This window comes from Canis lupus, chromosome 1 (genome assembly GCF_003254725.2).
Source record: "Canis lupus dingo isolate Sandy chromosome 1, ASM325472v2, whole genome shotgun sequence".
Taxonomy (NCBI): Eukaryota; Metazoa; Chordata; class Mammalia; order Carnivora; family Canidae; genus Canis; species Canis lupus.
Genome location: NC_064243.1, coordinates 94,247,456 through 94,264,038, shown reverse-complemented (window position 1 = coordinate 94,264,038; position 16,583 = coordinate 94,247,456). Strand labels below are relative to the sequence as shown.

General features: G+C 43.6%; 1 protein-coding gene and 1 long non-coding RNA gene across 4 annotated transcripts in view; one reads left to right on the top strand and one right to left on the bottom strand.

Annotated features, from left to right (window-relative positions):
• LOC112644831 (uncharacterized) overlaps positions 1–11,948 on the bottom strand; it is a 44,749-nt gene extending 32,801 nt beyond the window's left edge. The window contains exon 1 of one of the 3 annotated variants that reach the window (XR_007401718.1): positions 11,155–11,948. This is a non-coding gene — a long non-coding RNA (uncharacterized LOC112644831). The remainder of the gene's footprint in view (positions 1–11,154) is intronic. The other 2 variants (XR_004811188.2, XR_003126789.3) reach the window with 2 other exon arrangements.
• LOC112644830 (spermatogenesis-associated protein 31E1-like) lies at positions 10,386–16,316 on the top strand. The gene is made up of 4 exons (XM_025423541.3): positions 10,386–10,685; positions 11,440–11,509; positions 12,040–12,100; positions 12,320–16,316. The coding sequence occupies exons 1-4, from the start codon at positions 10,479–10,481 to the stop codon at positions 16,257–16,259; spliced, it is 4,278 nt and encodes a 1,425-aa protein (XP_025279326.3). The 5' UTR covers positions 10,386–10,478; the 3' UTR covers positions 16,260–16,316.
• Positions 16,317–16,583: the final 267 nt, after the last annotated feature.

Here is a 16,583-nt window from a genome sequence, read left to right as displayed (position 1 = left end):
ATCCTCAGGCACTCTTAATTGGTTTATTGTAAAGAGAGTTTCTTCACCTGAACACATAGTCATTATCTATTTGGGCTTCACATAAAATTATTGTTATCCCTGACCCAGTGGTCCCAAACCACTCATGTGTGTCTAGAGTGTTCTGGGCCTAGTGATGCTGTCATATGGTTGTGGAAACCAGCCCTCCTTCATTGCTTATTATGTGACTTTCAGACATCTCAGACTCATTTGCTTCATTACTTTATTTCTTATTAACGGCACATCCCATTAAAGCAGAAAGATGCAACAATGGGATTCAGATAAAAAGAGGCCACGATTAACCAAGAGACTGGTTCTCTATTCCTCCCTCTGTTTGCAATGTTCAGCTCATTTAATTTACAATTGGAAAGGAGGAAAGGAGTGGAATGGCTCACTTACTAAGAGCAGAAGTAAGAGGAGAAGAAAAAATTAGAGCAAAGGTATAACATCTAGTATTAGGTTAGCCATCTGTGTGGGAGAACAGAAATATGAATCCCTACAGGCGGTTTCTCTAACAAAGGCTGTGTAGCCCAGGGAGGTAGAGAGAACTCTAGAGGTGACATGCATTTGAGATTTCTAGCATGTGACATGCCTTTATCCAAACGTCTTTCTATCTTACTACAACCTCTTACTACCCACCATGGTTTTCTGCTTAGTCCTAGGGCCACAGAGAATAATTTTCCAGTTGGAACACCAATACTCTCTGTTCTCCTGATGGCCTCCCGCTCCAGGTCCCTGACTCATGCCTATGTACCTTTGCCCTTGAATGGCTTTCACTGACAACTTGACCTTCCTTTGCTCCTGTCAAGACCCCTAAGCTCCCTTTAATGGAAACAAAGAGTATTCAATGACAGTTGCAAGAAGACCCATTAAAAAAAAAAATAGACCCCAAGTCACTGTTAGAAGGCTCATTGCAAACCAAAGAATCAGGTATTCTCAAAATCAAAGTTCATGGGAGAAGCCAGACCTCCCAAAGCCAATGAAACTTCTTGACTGACAAATATAATAAGATAGCCACTTTCCAAGAAACTCTTACTTTACCACCACACACTGTCCCCTGCTCAGCCTTCTGTAGAGACAGAAGCTTCACAAACTTAAAGCACAACAGCTGCTAACACCTGAGACTGAGAAGCTCATTGGAAGGATGATGTGGGATGTTTTGCTACTTGGATGGGTTTCAGAAACACTCATATTGGCCACAGGGTCTCTCTTTGGTCCTTTGCCCAAAATTTAGTCCACAGTCTTCCTAAGATTACACATCAATGCAAAGGAAATCTCAAAGATCTTCTCCACAAATATTGGAGGCAAAGATGATAACTAGCTCTTTTGCACAACTAGAAATAGGAACCATGTGCTTTTGTCTGATGTGTGGCTGAACTTTTAGAATTGCAGCTCTCACTTTGAGTCTGTCTATATGTTTTTGTGTCTGTGAGTATGTAGTAGTTTCTTACCTTTGGATGGTATTACAAAATTACACCATATATTCCTTAAAAGGACCTCTATTCTGTTGCTTTAAAGATAAATAAACATTTATACAAATTAAACAGTTCTGAAATTCCCAGAAATTTGGGAAATATATCTTCGAATATCTTCTAGAAACTAACTCAAAGATTTTTAAAATTCAAGTTAACACAATTTAGGTTAAGTCTTTGGCAAAAAGGACTAGTTTGATATTGTTGGTTGAATAAAGACAGCTACATTGTCAGTATCACACATTTTTATTCTATTTGGGTATGCTCTTCCTAAACTTAAAAAGGTTTCCTGATTAAATAAACTAGCTTTGTAGCTACCAGCTGTTTCAGATCATTAAAAATGTGAATTCATGGTTAACCAAATTAAACCATTCTTCCAACCAACCTTATTTTAACAGTACTTATGATTTGTGGTATGAAAATAGTTTCCAAGCTCTTTACGTAACTGAAAACCTTAAATTTATGTTAAACTGAGTTAATAATATTCTTTAGATACCCAGGTCACTTATAAATAAAACAAAATACTAAAACTTGATTACTAAGCAAAATTTTAACTTTACATGCTTTTTTTTTTCTCTAATTTTTACATGGTACAGAAAGGCTACAGTCTACTTACTGTAACATTTTATATTCGTATTTCTCTTTATTATTTATAATATCCCTCTTTCCAAATACCTGATTTCCAGGTCTCTCAAACAACTGATTAGAGAACTGAGGTCAAGAGATGCATCACTAATTTATTTAAGAGATGGTTTCATAACTAAGCAGTTACACTTAAAGAACATATTGAAGAAAAAAAAGAACATATTGAACTTCTACTACTTTAGGGATAGTCTTAGAACACTAGCAAAGTTGCAGAATATTGCACACAGTTCCCCATGCCAAGTTCCCAATTTCCCATAACATTTCTATTTTAGCTCCTAACTTATGGTAGAATTTATAATTCCTTCCTTATGTTTTTTGTGGTTGCCCTAGAGTTTACAGTATGTATTTATAAATAATGTAAGGCCACTGTGCAATAACATTACACCACTTCATGTGTGGTGTAAGGACCTTATCACAAAGTATTGCCAATCCTTTCCCCTCATCCCTATGACATCACTGTCATTCATTTCATTTATCCATGTTCTATAACTAGGTAACACATTGTTACTATTGTCACTTTAAACAGTTACCTTTCAGGGACTCCTGGAATTCTTGCTCTCCACTCAGGTCATGATCTCAGGGTTGTGAGATCAAGTCCCACATCAGGCTCCCCACTCAGCAATAAGTCTACTTGAGATTCTCTCTCTCTACCCTTCCTACATGCATGCATTCTCTCTCTCTCCCTAAAATAAATAAAATATTAAAAAAAATAAGAAGAGTTCCTTTTAGAAATCAATTAAGAATTGACAAACTCAAGGATTCCATTTTGCCTTCATTCATTCCTCCCTGGAAGCTCCTCCTTTATGTAGATCCAACTTTCTGATCTTTATCAGTTGGGCCATGTTTAATGTTTGTGGTAACATGGGTGCTAGATGTTTCAAATTCCTCTAGTGTTCTTGTTTTTGTCTCCCTTCTTGACTTTGGAGCTTCCCTAACTACTCCTCTTCAGAGACAGTCTTTGACCTGCAATTCTTTTTTTAACTAAACTAAATTAAATTAAATTTAAATTCAATTCATTAACATATAGTGTATTATTAATTTCAGATATAGAGTTAAGTGATTCATCAGTTGCATACAACACCCAGTGCCCATGACATCACATCCCCTCCTTAACACCCATCACCCAGTTACCCCACACTAATAATGAGACCAAAGAAAGAGAAATTAAGGAATCAACCCCATTTACAATTGCACTGAAAACTATAAGATACCTAGGAATAAACCTGACCAAGGAGGTAAAGGATCTGTACTCTGAAAACTGAGGACCTCATGAAAGAAATTGAGGAAGACACAAAGAAAGGGGAAAAGACTCCATGTTCGTGGATTGGAAGAAACATATTGTTAAAATGTCTATGCTTCCCAGAGCAATCTATACATTCAATGCAATCCCCATTAAAATACCATCAACATTTTTCACAGAGCTGGAACAAATAATCCTAAAATGTGTGTATGTCTTGCAGTTCTTTCGGCTATAACCTACTTTAACTAGACTGGAGACCTGTAGGTATCATCATAGACTGTCAGGGACAGAAAGCATTCTATAACCTGCCAATAAATCCCAGGCCATAGTGGACTCTGCCTGGGGCTGTGGCCTCCACAAGTTTTTGTGACTCTGCTACAGGGATATGCCTCTCTCCCTGTGTCCCTACTCCTTTCCCTAACTGCAGCATTCCCAATCTTTTTCTGGAGGCTTTATCCTCTATTGATATGTTTCACCCACCTATCCCCTCATATGAGCAAGGAAGGATGCAGGGGGCTGAAGTTCCCCTGACTGGGATGAAATATCAGAATCTCCTCCTGGCCAAGTTCTTTCTCCTGAAGAGCATGCTTCTGCTCTATAGAAAGCTCTGGATATATTTCCAAATAGTTCCTATGTCCCCACTACCTCCTCCTTTTATTCACCACTCCCTCCACAGCCACCAAGGCACCTTTCTCCATCTTCACCATAAGAACCTACAGGGGTCCTGTTGGGGAAGCCCCCAAGACTGTGGCCTCCAGGATTTTCTCAACTAGTCACACCCAGCCTCCAGCAATTTGTCAAAAGTATCATTTAAGTCTCCCTACTAGTTCGTGGTTGCAGTGGTGCCTGCGATAGATATAAGGAAGCAGGAAAGCCAGGCTCAGTTCCTATCTCTCTGTGTGTGCCTGCCTCTCCAAATGTCAGGGTGACAATTAGCCTTGAAGCCTTGATTCTCTAATAAATCCAAGAAAAGCTATTGATTTACAATTTTCTAGATTTTTCTTATTGTAAGGCTAAAAGTTATGACTTCTGGAAGTTCCTTTCCTTGATGTTAACATCTTATATAACCATGGTATGTCTTTAATACTAAGAAATGAACATTGGTACTACATTGTTAACTACAGATTTTATTCTGATTTTACCAGTTTTTTCACTAATGTCCTTTGTCTCTCTCAGAATCCAAATAAGGAAAATAATGCAGAGAATTTAGTTAAGTATCAGCTTAGTCATCCTCAATCTGTGATACTTGCACCATCCTTTCTTGCTTTTCATGACTTTTTCAGTTTTGAAGTTCTCTCATTTTGGATTTTTCTGATAATTAGGCTGGGCTTATGGCTTGGAGGAAGCATAGCACAAAGGTGAATACCCTTTTTATGCATTATAATGGGGCATTCATGACAGCAACATGACTAATCATTAGGGATGTTAGCTTGATCAGTTGGTTTATGTGGCATCTGCCAGATTTCTTTGCTGAAAATTTACATTTTTTTTTCTCAAACCTATATTAGTTAGAAGCCAATCACTAAATTCAGCGCACACTCAAGGGAAAGGAAATTAAACTCTACCTCTTGGAGGCAGGAATATCTGTATCTGTATTATTAATAATTTTTGTTATTTATTTTTTCATATGGACTCATGGACAGCTATTTTATTCTTTGGAATATGATCTAGCACTTGTTTGTTTCATTGCTCAATTTGTTAAAATTTTCTGGTTGAATCTTTGTTTGAGCTTATAACTTATTCAGTCTGTGTCTGCCCTGAGTAAGGTAATGCTGAGCTCTTACTTCTTCCCGTAGGTGCCTATCACTCTCTAGATTTCATGTTGCTTGTTTTCCTGTAACATCAGTTCTCTGCTGGGTTCACAAAAAGTAATTAATTTCCAGCAATGCTCTTTCCAGCTTTCTATGTCTCCAAAGTCACTTGCCAGAGTGATATCTGTCAAAAACACCTTTCCATCTATCCATAAAAATGTCTCAAAAAAAAAATCTCTGAAAAATCATGATCCAAGAGCTCACATGAGAATAATGGATATGTAATTACAATATGAGTTCTGACTCATTGGTTCTATGTGCTATGAAATGTTTTGATCCAGGCTGGTGCCATTTAAGAAGATAAAAATAGAGAGATTATTTCTTAGTGTCACTTCAATTCTCTCCCTTTGCATCATTCCCATTTGTCCCTCACTTACAGAACCTATTACACACACACAGGCCAATGACTCGGCTTGTTTTATATCCATACTATCAATCATGCGCTTTGGCCTTACAGCAATAGATTCACTCCCTACCTTGTCCTCAGTGGAGAATATAGTAAATTATCAAAAACAGAAAGCTCACATTACTCTCATAAAGTGTAGTTAACAAGCAGGGGGAATGTTCATGCAACACCCCCATCAATCAGCCTCTGTGCCGAGGCATAACAGTAAATATCAATGGCAAATAAATAAATAAATAAATAAAGAAAGAAAGAAAGAAAGGCTTTTAAAATGGGCATACCTCCCAGGATCTTAGAAAGAAAGGCAACATGCATTTAGAACTCAGAGATGTTTAAAGGTTGAAACAGGTCAAGAAGAGTAAAACTAATACCATTTCACAGATTTGAGCAATGACCTGAGGAAAAATCCATTACATAATATACCTGTTAGATGTTGAGGAAATAGTTTGGAAATGTACTATCTTGCCTGAAAAAAAACACTATAAAAGTATATTCTGGAAAGAGATTCAAGATGGCAGCAAAGGTAGATCCTGAACTCATCTCCTCCCATAGACACACCAAAGCTATAGCTATGTATAGATCATTTCCCTGTGAAAAAAGATCTGAAATTTGTATGAACTGCTTCCCCACAAATAGAGATAAAAGAACCTCATCAAAACAAGTAGGAGAGGCAGAGATGTGGTCTTCACATAAAACTCAACCCCTAGTGCCTCAACACATAATAGGGAGGGGTCTCACCAGTCAAGTGCTTCTTCTGGAAGAGTGAGGGGTTGATGCCTTACTTCAACTCTTGGGATCTTCACCAGAGAGCTGAGCTCCTAAAGATGCCTGGCTTAGAAAATCAAGGGGGATGACATTCCAGGAATCCAAAGTACCATAGGAAACAGATTCTCCTTCTTTCTAAAGAGCTCATATTCAATCTCACTCATCCTGGGATCACATTCAAAAGCACCAATTTTTAAAGTGTCTAGACTGTATGTCAAGGAAATTTATTTGCTCATCTGAGGTATCCGTCTGAGGGGAAGAGGAGAGTCAGGGGCCTCTCTGGAGACAAAGGCTCTGGCAGACACCATTTGTGTGCTCTCTACCTACCCTGATAGCATGGGTAGGCACACTGAGACACAGCAGCTTCCCGCTGCCTCACTGGGAAGGGTGGGGGTGAGCAGCACAGTCCACTGCCTTGCTGAAGCAAGAGAGAGCAGGTGGTAGCAGCAATTCTTTACTCCCTGGCTAGGGTAGGGTAGTGTGAACAGTCAGGGCATTTTTCTGCCCTCAGCCTAAGGCCTGAGACAAGGCATTCTCTTGCAGCATTGCTGAAATCCATGAGTGCATGCACTCAAGGCATTTCCCGTTCTTTCAGAAAGCATGCCTTTCCTCCTCTATATACCAGGGGCCCTACTAAAGCCAGTAGGCATGTGCAAACCACACAGGGGATGTCCCTTGTTTGCCTGGTGGCCAAGGAGGCTGGCATTCCTGTGCTCCAAGGGAATATAACAATTGCAAAGATACTTCTTGGCAGGCCAACACCCCCAGGGCACTGCACAGACAGGATGCTGGAATACCCACTTTGCAGTCTTCCTGTGAAAAAGGCCTATTTACTTACCCCAGAGCTTCAACCTGATGGACAAGTTTCAGGTTTTCCAGACCTCTAGAGGCTGCAGATGTGCTCCCAGGGAATGTAAACAGAGAGACACCATCCTTGTGTACCCCCTTGACCTCACTACAGCTCTACCAAACATCCCAGAAAGGAGCTTATACACTTATCTGGAGCCTTGAGTTTTGAAACTGTCACCCAGAGATGCCTTCAGATCTCTCAGTCTGGAGTCCAGCTGGGTTTACAATTGTCACCCTACAGGACTATATATGTTTGCACACTTTAAAAGCTTCTGTCTAAGAATCTGCCTGCCCATTAGCCTAAAAACTAAGTGTTAAATTAGATTTCTCTTTTTGGAACATTGACAAGTCCTGGCACACCCTCAACAATAGGGACACATCAAAAATAATTCAGATTATTTAGACAATCACAAAGGTTAGGAGACAACCAAGAATTAGGACAAGGGTGAGAAGGAAAGTTCATATCCTACATATGGCAACTCCATCAACACTGAAAGAAGTAGTTGTTTTGCCAAATATATAGAAAGGCAGAAAGTCAAGCAAAATGAGGAAATAGAAATATGTTCCAAACAAGAGAATAAGATAAAACTTTGAGAAAAACTCAATGTTATGGAGATAAATAATCTACATGTAATGAATTCAATTTGATGGTCATAAAGGTGTCATGCACCTTGGGAGAAGAATGGATGAATACAGTTGTTATAGGATTTATTTTCCTTTAGTGCCTGTGGTTCTTGATCATGTGGCTTCAAAGAATGAAAAGGTAGACCAGGTGAAGAGTGATGGGCAGCAAATCAAAGTTTATTGAGCAATAGTACAAAGCTCTCAAAGAGAGAAGGGACCCGAGAGGGCTGCCACCAGGTTTCTAAGCCTAAGGGGTTTTACAGGCGTTTTGGTGTGGGCTGTTTTAACCTGATTAACTCTCCATATGCCTGTCACTCAATCCGGTCTTTATCCTTTCATGTGAGAAAGGGTGGATGGCTCCTTCCAGGGTGGTGTAAAATCCTTTTAAGGGTGATTTCCTCTTAGGGCAGGGGACCCTTGTCCCACCTTGCCTGTCTTTCTTCCAACTCTCCTTCATTACAGTGAGAACTTCAACAGAAACAGTAAGTATGAGAAAGTACCAAACACAAGTCACAAAGCTGAAAAATACATGAACTGAAAAGTACACTAGAGAACTTCAACAGTGGACTGGATGAAACAGAAGATGGGGTCTTCAAGGTGGAAGACAAAGCATTGAAATTCACCCAGACAGAGCAGCAAACAGAAAAATGAATTTAAAATGGTAAAGATAACTTCAGAACTTATGTGACAACATCAAGCAAAATAATGTTCAAATTAAAGGGGTCCCAAAGGGAGAGGAGAGAGAAAGGTATAGAAAATTTATTTGAAGAAATAATGGCTGAAAAGTTTCCAAACCTGGGGAAGAAAACACACATCCAAGTCCAGGAAGGAAAGGAAGTTTCAAATATAAAAATCTCATGACATCTACACCAAGACATGTCATAATTTGAATGTCAAAAGTAAAAAATAGAGAATATAAAAAGCAACAAAAGAAAAGTGATTTGTTATGTATGAAACCCCATTAGGCTATCAGCAGATTATTCACAAATTTTGCAGACCAGATGAGAGTAGCATGACATATTCAAAGTACAGATAGAGGGGCGCCTAAGTGGCAGAGTCAGTTAAGTGTCCGACTCTTGGTTTGGGCTCAGGTTATGATCTCAGTTGTGAGTCAAGCCCCACATCAGCCTCATTGCTCAGCTTGCTTGGGTTTGTCTCTCCCTCTCTCTCTCTTTCTCTCTCTCCCTCTGCTTCACCTCTCTCTCTGTCTCTCAAATAAATAAACCTTTTTTAGAAAGAAAAATAAATGCTGCCTGACTGCAGCCTGCCTTTCTTTACAAAGTGCAGAAAGAAAAGCTTCCAACCAAGAGTACTCTACCCAACAAGGTTATCATTCAGAATTAATAGGGAGATTACGAGTTTTCCAAATAAGCAGCAAAAGGGGTTGATTACCACTAAACTGGCCTTATGTTTAAGGGACTTATTTAAACTAAAAACAAATGGCATAATTAACAAGAAAATGTACAAAAGTAAAATCTTAATTGCAAAAGTAATATAGAGTATATGTACAGCAAAGGTAGTTGGATAAGTCATTTATAAAATATCAAGACAAAAATAGCAAAATTGACTAAAACTACAAGAATCACTGAAAATATTCATAAAATAAAAAGGACAATGTGACATCAAAACCATCAAACATGTGGAGAAAGAAGTAAAAATGCAGCATTTTGAAGTATGTTTCCATTTAAGTTACTGGCAACCTAAAACAGACTGTTACATGCAGAGGGTGTTTATGTGACCGACATGGTCACCACAGAATGAAAATTTGTAGTAAATATGCTTAAGAATATGAGAGGGGAATCTAAACATAGCACTAACAAAAGGTATCACACCTTCATTAGTGTGATGAGGGAAGAGAGAAAAAGAAAAAGGAAAAAAGGAACAGAGAGCAGCTACAAAAAGAGCCAGGAAAAAAATACAAAATGGAAATAGTATATACCTGTCCATAATAAATGTAAATGGACTAAATTCTTCAATCAAAAGACATAGAGTGGTGGAATGGATAAAAACCAAGGCCCATCTATTCACTGCTTATCAAAGACTATCTTCAGAAACAAGGACATTCACAGACTAAATGTGAAAGGACAGACAAAGATGGGCCACGCAATTGTAAATGAAAAGAATCAGAAAATATCAGCTTTAAATGACCCATATATATTGGAGTGAATGGATAAAGATGACACACAACACACACACACACACACACACACACAAGAATACTATTCAGCCATTAAAAAATGATGAAATCTTGACAGTTGTAATATCATGGACAGACCGTGAAATACCGTGTTACATAATATAAGAGAAAGACAAATACCACATGATTTCACTTATATATGGAATCAAAGCAAAACAAAACAAAACAAAACAAAACTCAGACTCATAGAAACAGAGAGAATAGTGTCTGCCCAGGGGAGGTACGTGGAGGTCCAGGAGGGTAGAGGGATGGAGCTGCAGGGCTGGGGGTGGGGGGAGGGGCTGTGGTCCAGCCTACTTCTCTTCTGTCCCCTCCCCCTCCTTCAGGAGCCCTTTGTGACAAAGCCAAAGCTCTGTGATGTGGCCTGGGCCTCTTGTCCCCAAGTCCACGCCCAGGGCTCAGTAGCCTGCTGGCAACAGTGCAACTTGGCACTAACACATTTCAGAAGAGAGAGATGGAGAATTACCTCTTCTCTCTGAAAAGCATTACTGCTGGTTGGCTGAGCTTCAGCCCCACTTCTTGGACAATTAAAGCCATTTTCATTTTCTTGTGTATACTGGGAGTATACACAGTATACTGTATATACTTCTTCCTGTTATTCTCCTACTTCCGGAATGATCCATCCTTACCACCACATAAGAAACACAGAAGCAGCAGGAAGGTAAGGAATCCTTGGCCCAGACCCAGTAGAGCATGATCCCATCCTCTTTTCTATTAATATTTCTACTTTTCTGAATCACTGGAGAGACTCCTAAGGTAGGAAAGAACAGCACATGCATTGTTATGAATAGAGCAGAACACCATCTGTCTAGGGACAGGCCAGACCAGGAAGAGGTTAGAGGGGCACGAGGATCTCTACCTGACAATCTCAGGCCAGGAGTGCAGGTGTGGTGGAGGGCCCCAGAACAACATCCTCAACACACACCACCAGTGGCCGAGGACGGGATGGCTGAGGGCTCCATCTCTAGCACAGATCAGGCCCCTGAGAACCCGTTCACCAGCCACCTTCCTGGGGCAGGTGTCTCAGGTGAATGTTGCTCTGTCGGGGCTGATCAAGGGCAGCCGCTGAGCTCAGGAGGCCCCAGGAAGCAGCTGGAGTGGGGCTCTGACCTCAGAGAGCAGGGTCTTACCTGAAGAAACGCAGATGCTGCAGGTCTGGGGATATGTGTGTTTCTTGAGCAGAGGACCAGTGACAGAGGAATTTCTCACGTAGAAAATCTTTCTGTACATTCTTCAAAGAAGAAAAACTGAAAACGTACTTATCTACTTTGAAAATGAGTAAAAGAAAGAAACCCATGCCCCCTCCCCTCTTAGTTAAATGTAGGAAGTCACATTGTTCATGAGCACTGAGCATCTGCAGCTTGCTCCAGAGGGCAGGGAGGGGGTCCCAGTCTCCCCATGTTCTCTCATCTCAGCATCGAGTGGAGCCTCAGAGAAGGAGCAGCAGGAGCCAGAAGAAAGCCCAGACTCTGAAGACTCTGAAAGGTGAGCCTCTGCCCCTGAGCCCTGCACACCCCAGGTACACCATCCCTCCTGCTCCGAGTGCCCAGCCCCACAGTCTCCAGGATCCTGGGGCCCGAGTCTGTTCCTTGGGAAACAGAGCCCTGGTGGGGGCTCCTGGGAAGCAGAGCAGAACCCTGACGCTTCTCCAATTCTGGGCCAGAATGAAGCCCCAAGGGGCCAGACACGGTATTGCCCAGCAGGAGCTGCAGGGCCTTGTCAACCTCTAGCTCCAACTGTGGACAAGTTGTCCAACTTTGCTCAGAGTCCTCTGTGAGGTGACCCAGTCCTGTCTCCCCCAACAAGGTCATGAATGGGGATGTACTCTGTATAGGACAAAGCGATCCCCATCATGAGCTTTGATGTCACTGTGTGGCACGTGGCCCTGGACACTGAAGTTTGGGACTCCCAAGTCTAAACCACAAAGGTCTCCCCTAAAGGGACACTGTACCCAGCCTCCTCTAAAAGACTTGGGCCCCTGCCTTCATGTCTATGACCCAGTTTTCTGTTTCAAGCTTGCAGAGATTGCCTGCAAGAACTAGAGGAGGTTCAGGACCTGATTTCCCTTCTCCAAAGGTAAAGAATCTTTCCCCTTTCTCTGCTGGATGATTCTCCCAGAGTCTATAGTGTGAGCCCAGGGCTGCAAGGACCATGGGGATAGAGTGTGGCTAAAGCCCTGGGGTGAGGGACAGTAGGAGCATTGCGAAGTGGGTGTGGGGGTGTGGAGGGCCATGGGGCCTACCCTCTTGGCCACGTCTGCTCCTGGCTGCAGCTTGTGCCTCTTGTCTCTTGCAGCTACCTGGGGAGGCTCCCTGACCAGGGGGCCTTTCATCACCTCCTACATCAAGAAGCCCCTGAGGAGGTGTCCAAAGCAGCACCTGCTAGAACCCACAAGCCAAGGAAGGAGTCTGGGGAAAATGCTGCTCACACCTTGGCCCCATCAGCTTCCCCTGCTCCTCTCCATCGCCTTCTACCTCTGGACTCCACCCTGCCAGCAGAACCTCAAGAAGACCAAAATAACTTAAAGAAAATCCTACTGGGCACAATCACAAAGAGCTTACTTCCAGGTAATTCCTCTTTGGCATCTCTCATTCTAGCCGTCTCAGGCCTCAGACATGCCGACTATCCCATTTTATCCTTTTCCTGGTGGTGGGAAAGTACCAAGTCCTTGTTCTTCCCTACCTCGTCACAGCACAAATGCCAGCAAGAACACCTGGCCTGCCACCCACCAGAGGCCTCGTTCTGGGGTGACCCTACAAACTGGCAGATAGAGACTCATAAACCCTCTTTTGTCACCTCGGATGTCCAGAAGCTGCTGGAAATACTAATCACAAAAAGAGTAGAACTGAAGATTTGGAAGGAGAAAGAAAAGGATGGATCAATTGGGAAACAATTGTGCCCAGACAATCACCTGAACTCTTTGGGGACTATGTGGAAGTTACTCAGTGCTGAGCAGACCACCATAACCCCACAATCCTTCCAGAACCAGAAAGATGAACCAGAGCAGCTGGCCAGTCCTCAGCAGCTCTCATCCCCCAAAATCTTGGAAGACCACTTGCAACAGAAATGCAGCCAGCTCTTCTGGGGTCTCCCCTCTCTGCACAGTGAGTCCTTGCTGGCCACTGCTTTGGTCTGTACTCACTCTCCTCAACTACAGGTTCCCTTTCTTTTATTCAATGGGCTCTCTAATTGCTTGCCAGCTCTAATTCAGGATCAAATATCTTCACAGTTTTCCCATGTCTCATCCTTGCCCCACCATGGGATCCAACTCCAACCCTCGACACCAATCTGGCCCCAGCCCCAGGCCCATCTTGCACCTTCTGTCCCAATCAGACCACCTTCTCTTCCACCCCAGATGAGTGCCTGTGGGGTACCTTGCCCTGCATCCCAGGAAAAGACACAATTCTTCATCCCAAATGAAACTCAACAACTGGAATGGCCATTGTTGCCAAAGCACCAAGAAAGGGGGAGGACTTTACACTACATGATGAAAAGATATCGGAAGTTCTTTGGCAAAGTCCCTCCCAAGCTTCCCAAGTACAACCAGGACTCCCAGTCTTACGGGTCAGTTTCCATCATTCATGGGGACTTTGTAATCTTTAATATCCAAAAACACCACCATCAAAGGAGGCTCAGCAAGGATAAACACAGAGACAGCCTGCCCCACAGGGTCCAAGTGTCTCTGGAACTGATGTGGCCTCCCAATGAATTCCCAGAGACAAGTAAGGCACAGGATAACCAGGGATTCTCAAGGCCCTTTGTGTTTAAAGGCAAAAGCAGCCAGACTACACAGAGGACCAAGTCCAGGGACCCTAGAAGTTTCTATAGGAAGAGTCAAACAAGATCCCAACTACAGAATAACTTGGGTAACGGTCTACAGCAATGTCTGAAGAGAAGCCCAACAGATCTCTCCAGAGTTTCAGCCAGCTTCCCAGTAAAGGTTCTAGGAACTGACTCTGAGGAGGAGTTAGAAAGACATTTGATGAGGACCTTGAAGAGTGACCAAGGAAAACACTTAGCCAGGGGCCCAGGTAAGAAACATCTAGAAAAAAACTTAGAGGTTCACTTGTGCAGGAAATTGGGACAGATCAATGAAGGTTTGATCCCTGTGAGCGTGCGTCGATCCTGGTTTATGGCCACTCACAGTTTGCCCAAGTCCCACCTTGGCAGTGAACGTAGAAATCTGGCATCCTTGAATGATCGGAAACCCTGCATAAATACCTCCCATGAGCTGCCTTTCCTTAGTCCTCACACTCGACAGATGTTGGAAGCACACATCATAAGGTTTCGGGTGAGGCATAAGTGGGACCTACCTTCCCAAGCCTTTGAGCCCATAGATCTCAAGCTATGTGAAGCTCAACCCTTGCCCCTTCCCCTGCACCCCTCTCCTTGCTCAGCCACCTGTGTATCTGGGACCCACTCAAGAGCCATGTTCTACAAGTTCTTGGGAAAACCTCCTCAGCCGCATCTGGGAGAGGAGATAACAGAAGAGTCCATTCCCACCTCAGAGAGTCCCCAGCCTGTCCCCTCATCTGCAAGTGAGGAAATTCAGCAGGCCTCACCTGGTGATGTCCAGGAGCCCTCAGAGGTCCCTTTACCTGGACAGGAAGACAGATCACCTTCTCAGACCTCTACACTCAGCCTCACAAACAGAGCCCTGGAGAGTGAGATTGTTATGGGGGCCAAGAAAGACAACCTGGAGTCAAGTTCAGCAACGGCCAGGAATGAACTAAAGGACAAAAGTGGGGATCAGGCCTCACAAAACAAGGTAGCAATACTGAAGATGAAGCTCAGGTCCCAATTTACAAGGGCTGAAGAGGCCAGGGAGGAGACAGAGCCCAAGAAGGCCCCTGCTTGGAAAGTCATCTTAAAACCCAGTATGCTGGCCAACAACCAAACCATTTATGTGGATCTGAGGAGATCAGGATCTCCATGCCCTAGTAAAAGCCCCTTACCACCTACAGAGTTGGCTGCCCAAGATTTAAAGGAGCCATGCCTTAAAGCAAAGGTTGCCAGTAAGTTTGAGCTCCAAGAAAAGGTAGAGTCAGAGAACCAGCCTCAAGGACCTATCGCTGGTGTGCCTCTTCAAGATTCTTCCAGTGACATCTCCCTTCAAGACTCTGGCACTTGCGACCTTGTCCAAGACCATGATACTAAGGTGCCCCTGCAAGATTCTCCCACTGATGTCCTCCTTACCATAGACACCTTGTCCACACACAAATCATCCTCCTGTTCCCAGAGGGAACATGCCAGTGGAGACACACCAGCTTCCCCAGTGCCACATGACCTTGTATCAAGTGAATTGAGCAGTGAGGTGCAGCAGGAGCCCAGTATACCGAAAGCTGAGGACCCATGTAAGAGCCAGAGTGAGATGACTATCTCCACTGCTGAGACAGAAGACCTGCAGAGTCCCAAATCAGAAGAGCATGAAGAGTGTGCAGAGCCATTGGGAAGCAGCGTTTTCCAAGCTGGTGGGACAGGCCACCCTCCCCGTGTCAGAGGAACAGGAGATAGCCTTGGAAGCAAATACCTCCAGCTCATGCCAGAAAGGGGACAGGTTATTCCAGAAAGCCACTTTAGAAAAAGGGTAAGGAACTTTCTGCAATGTCTTAATCTCAATAAAAAAGGCAAAGGACTGGAAGATCCCCTTCAAAAGGGCAAGCCTGTGTCAGCAACTGTCCAGAGGGAGGTACCAGTCAGAAGCAGATCAGTTATGGACAGCAGAGCTACTGAAGCTCAGACGATTGTGACAGCTGTGGGACGGGTCCTGGTGGAGAAACTGGGACTTTACCAAGGAATGCGTGCCTCAGACATAAATATGCACAAAGAATTCCAGGCCCCAGGACGTGGGCACTCCCGCCACCACAAGGTTCTTTCCTCCCCAGAACAGGGGAGAGTGATGAGAGAGACGGCCTCCAAGCAGCAAGCCATCCCCAAGGGCCACAGCTGTCCCAACAGGGCCGAGTGGATCCCAGGCAGGGACAGCAGATGGGAAGGCCCACCCAGGGAGCTGGGGGCCCCAGGCAGACCCAGCCAGCACAGGCTGATGCTGGCAGGTGCCTCAGGTCACATTCACCGTTATCCAACATATAGTCTTCAAAAATGTGTGTCATCCCATCAGGCAGTGTGTGCTCCTCACACCTGTCATGGTAGGAAAGCTTTACTTCAAGAAAAAGTTGAGTATATGCAAAGAAAGCCTTTTGTTTCTCATGTTAGCACATCTTCCATGTGCTAATGGCTTCTTTGTACCATGATTTGTATTGCTTCCCAAAATATATGTTTTTTTTTCTCATGAGAGGTTCTGCCTTCTGTGTGGGCCCTGCTGGGGAAGAGAGGGATGGAGTCTGCTCTCCCCAGTGCCTGCTTTGGCTTCCAGAAGGGATTGGGCCTTGGAGGGGGTGAACCCGCGGCCTGCCCCCCATGCCCCCTCATGCCCCTTCCGTTTCCATAGCACCGTCCTTATGACCACACACAAAAGAGGAACAAGGCCTGGAAGGCCCCCACCCCAGGATCCAGCTAGGCCCATCCTGTCCTGCAGTGTCCCTACCCCGAACTCCTA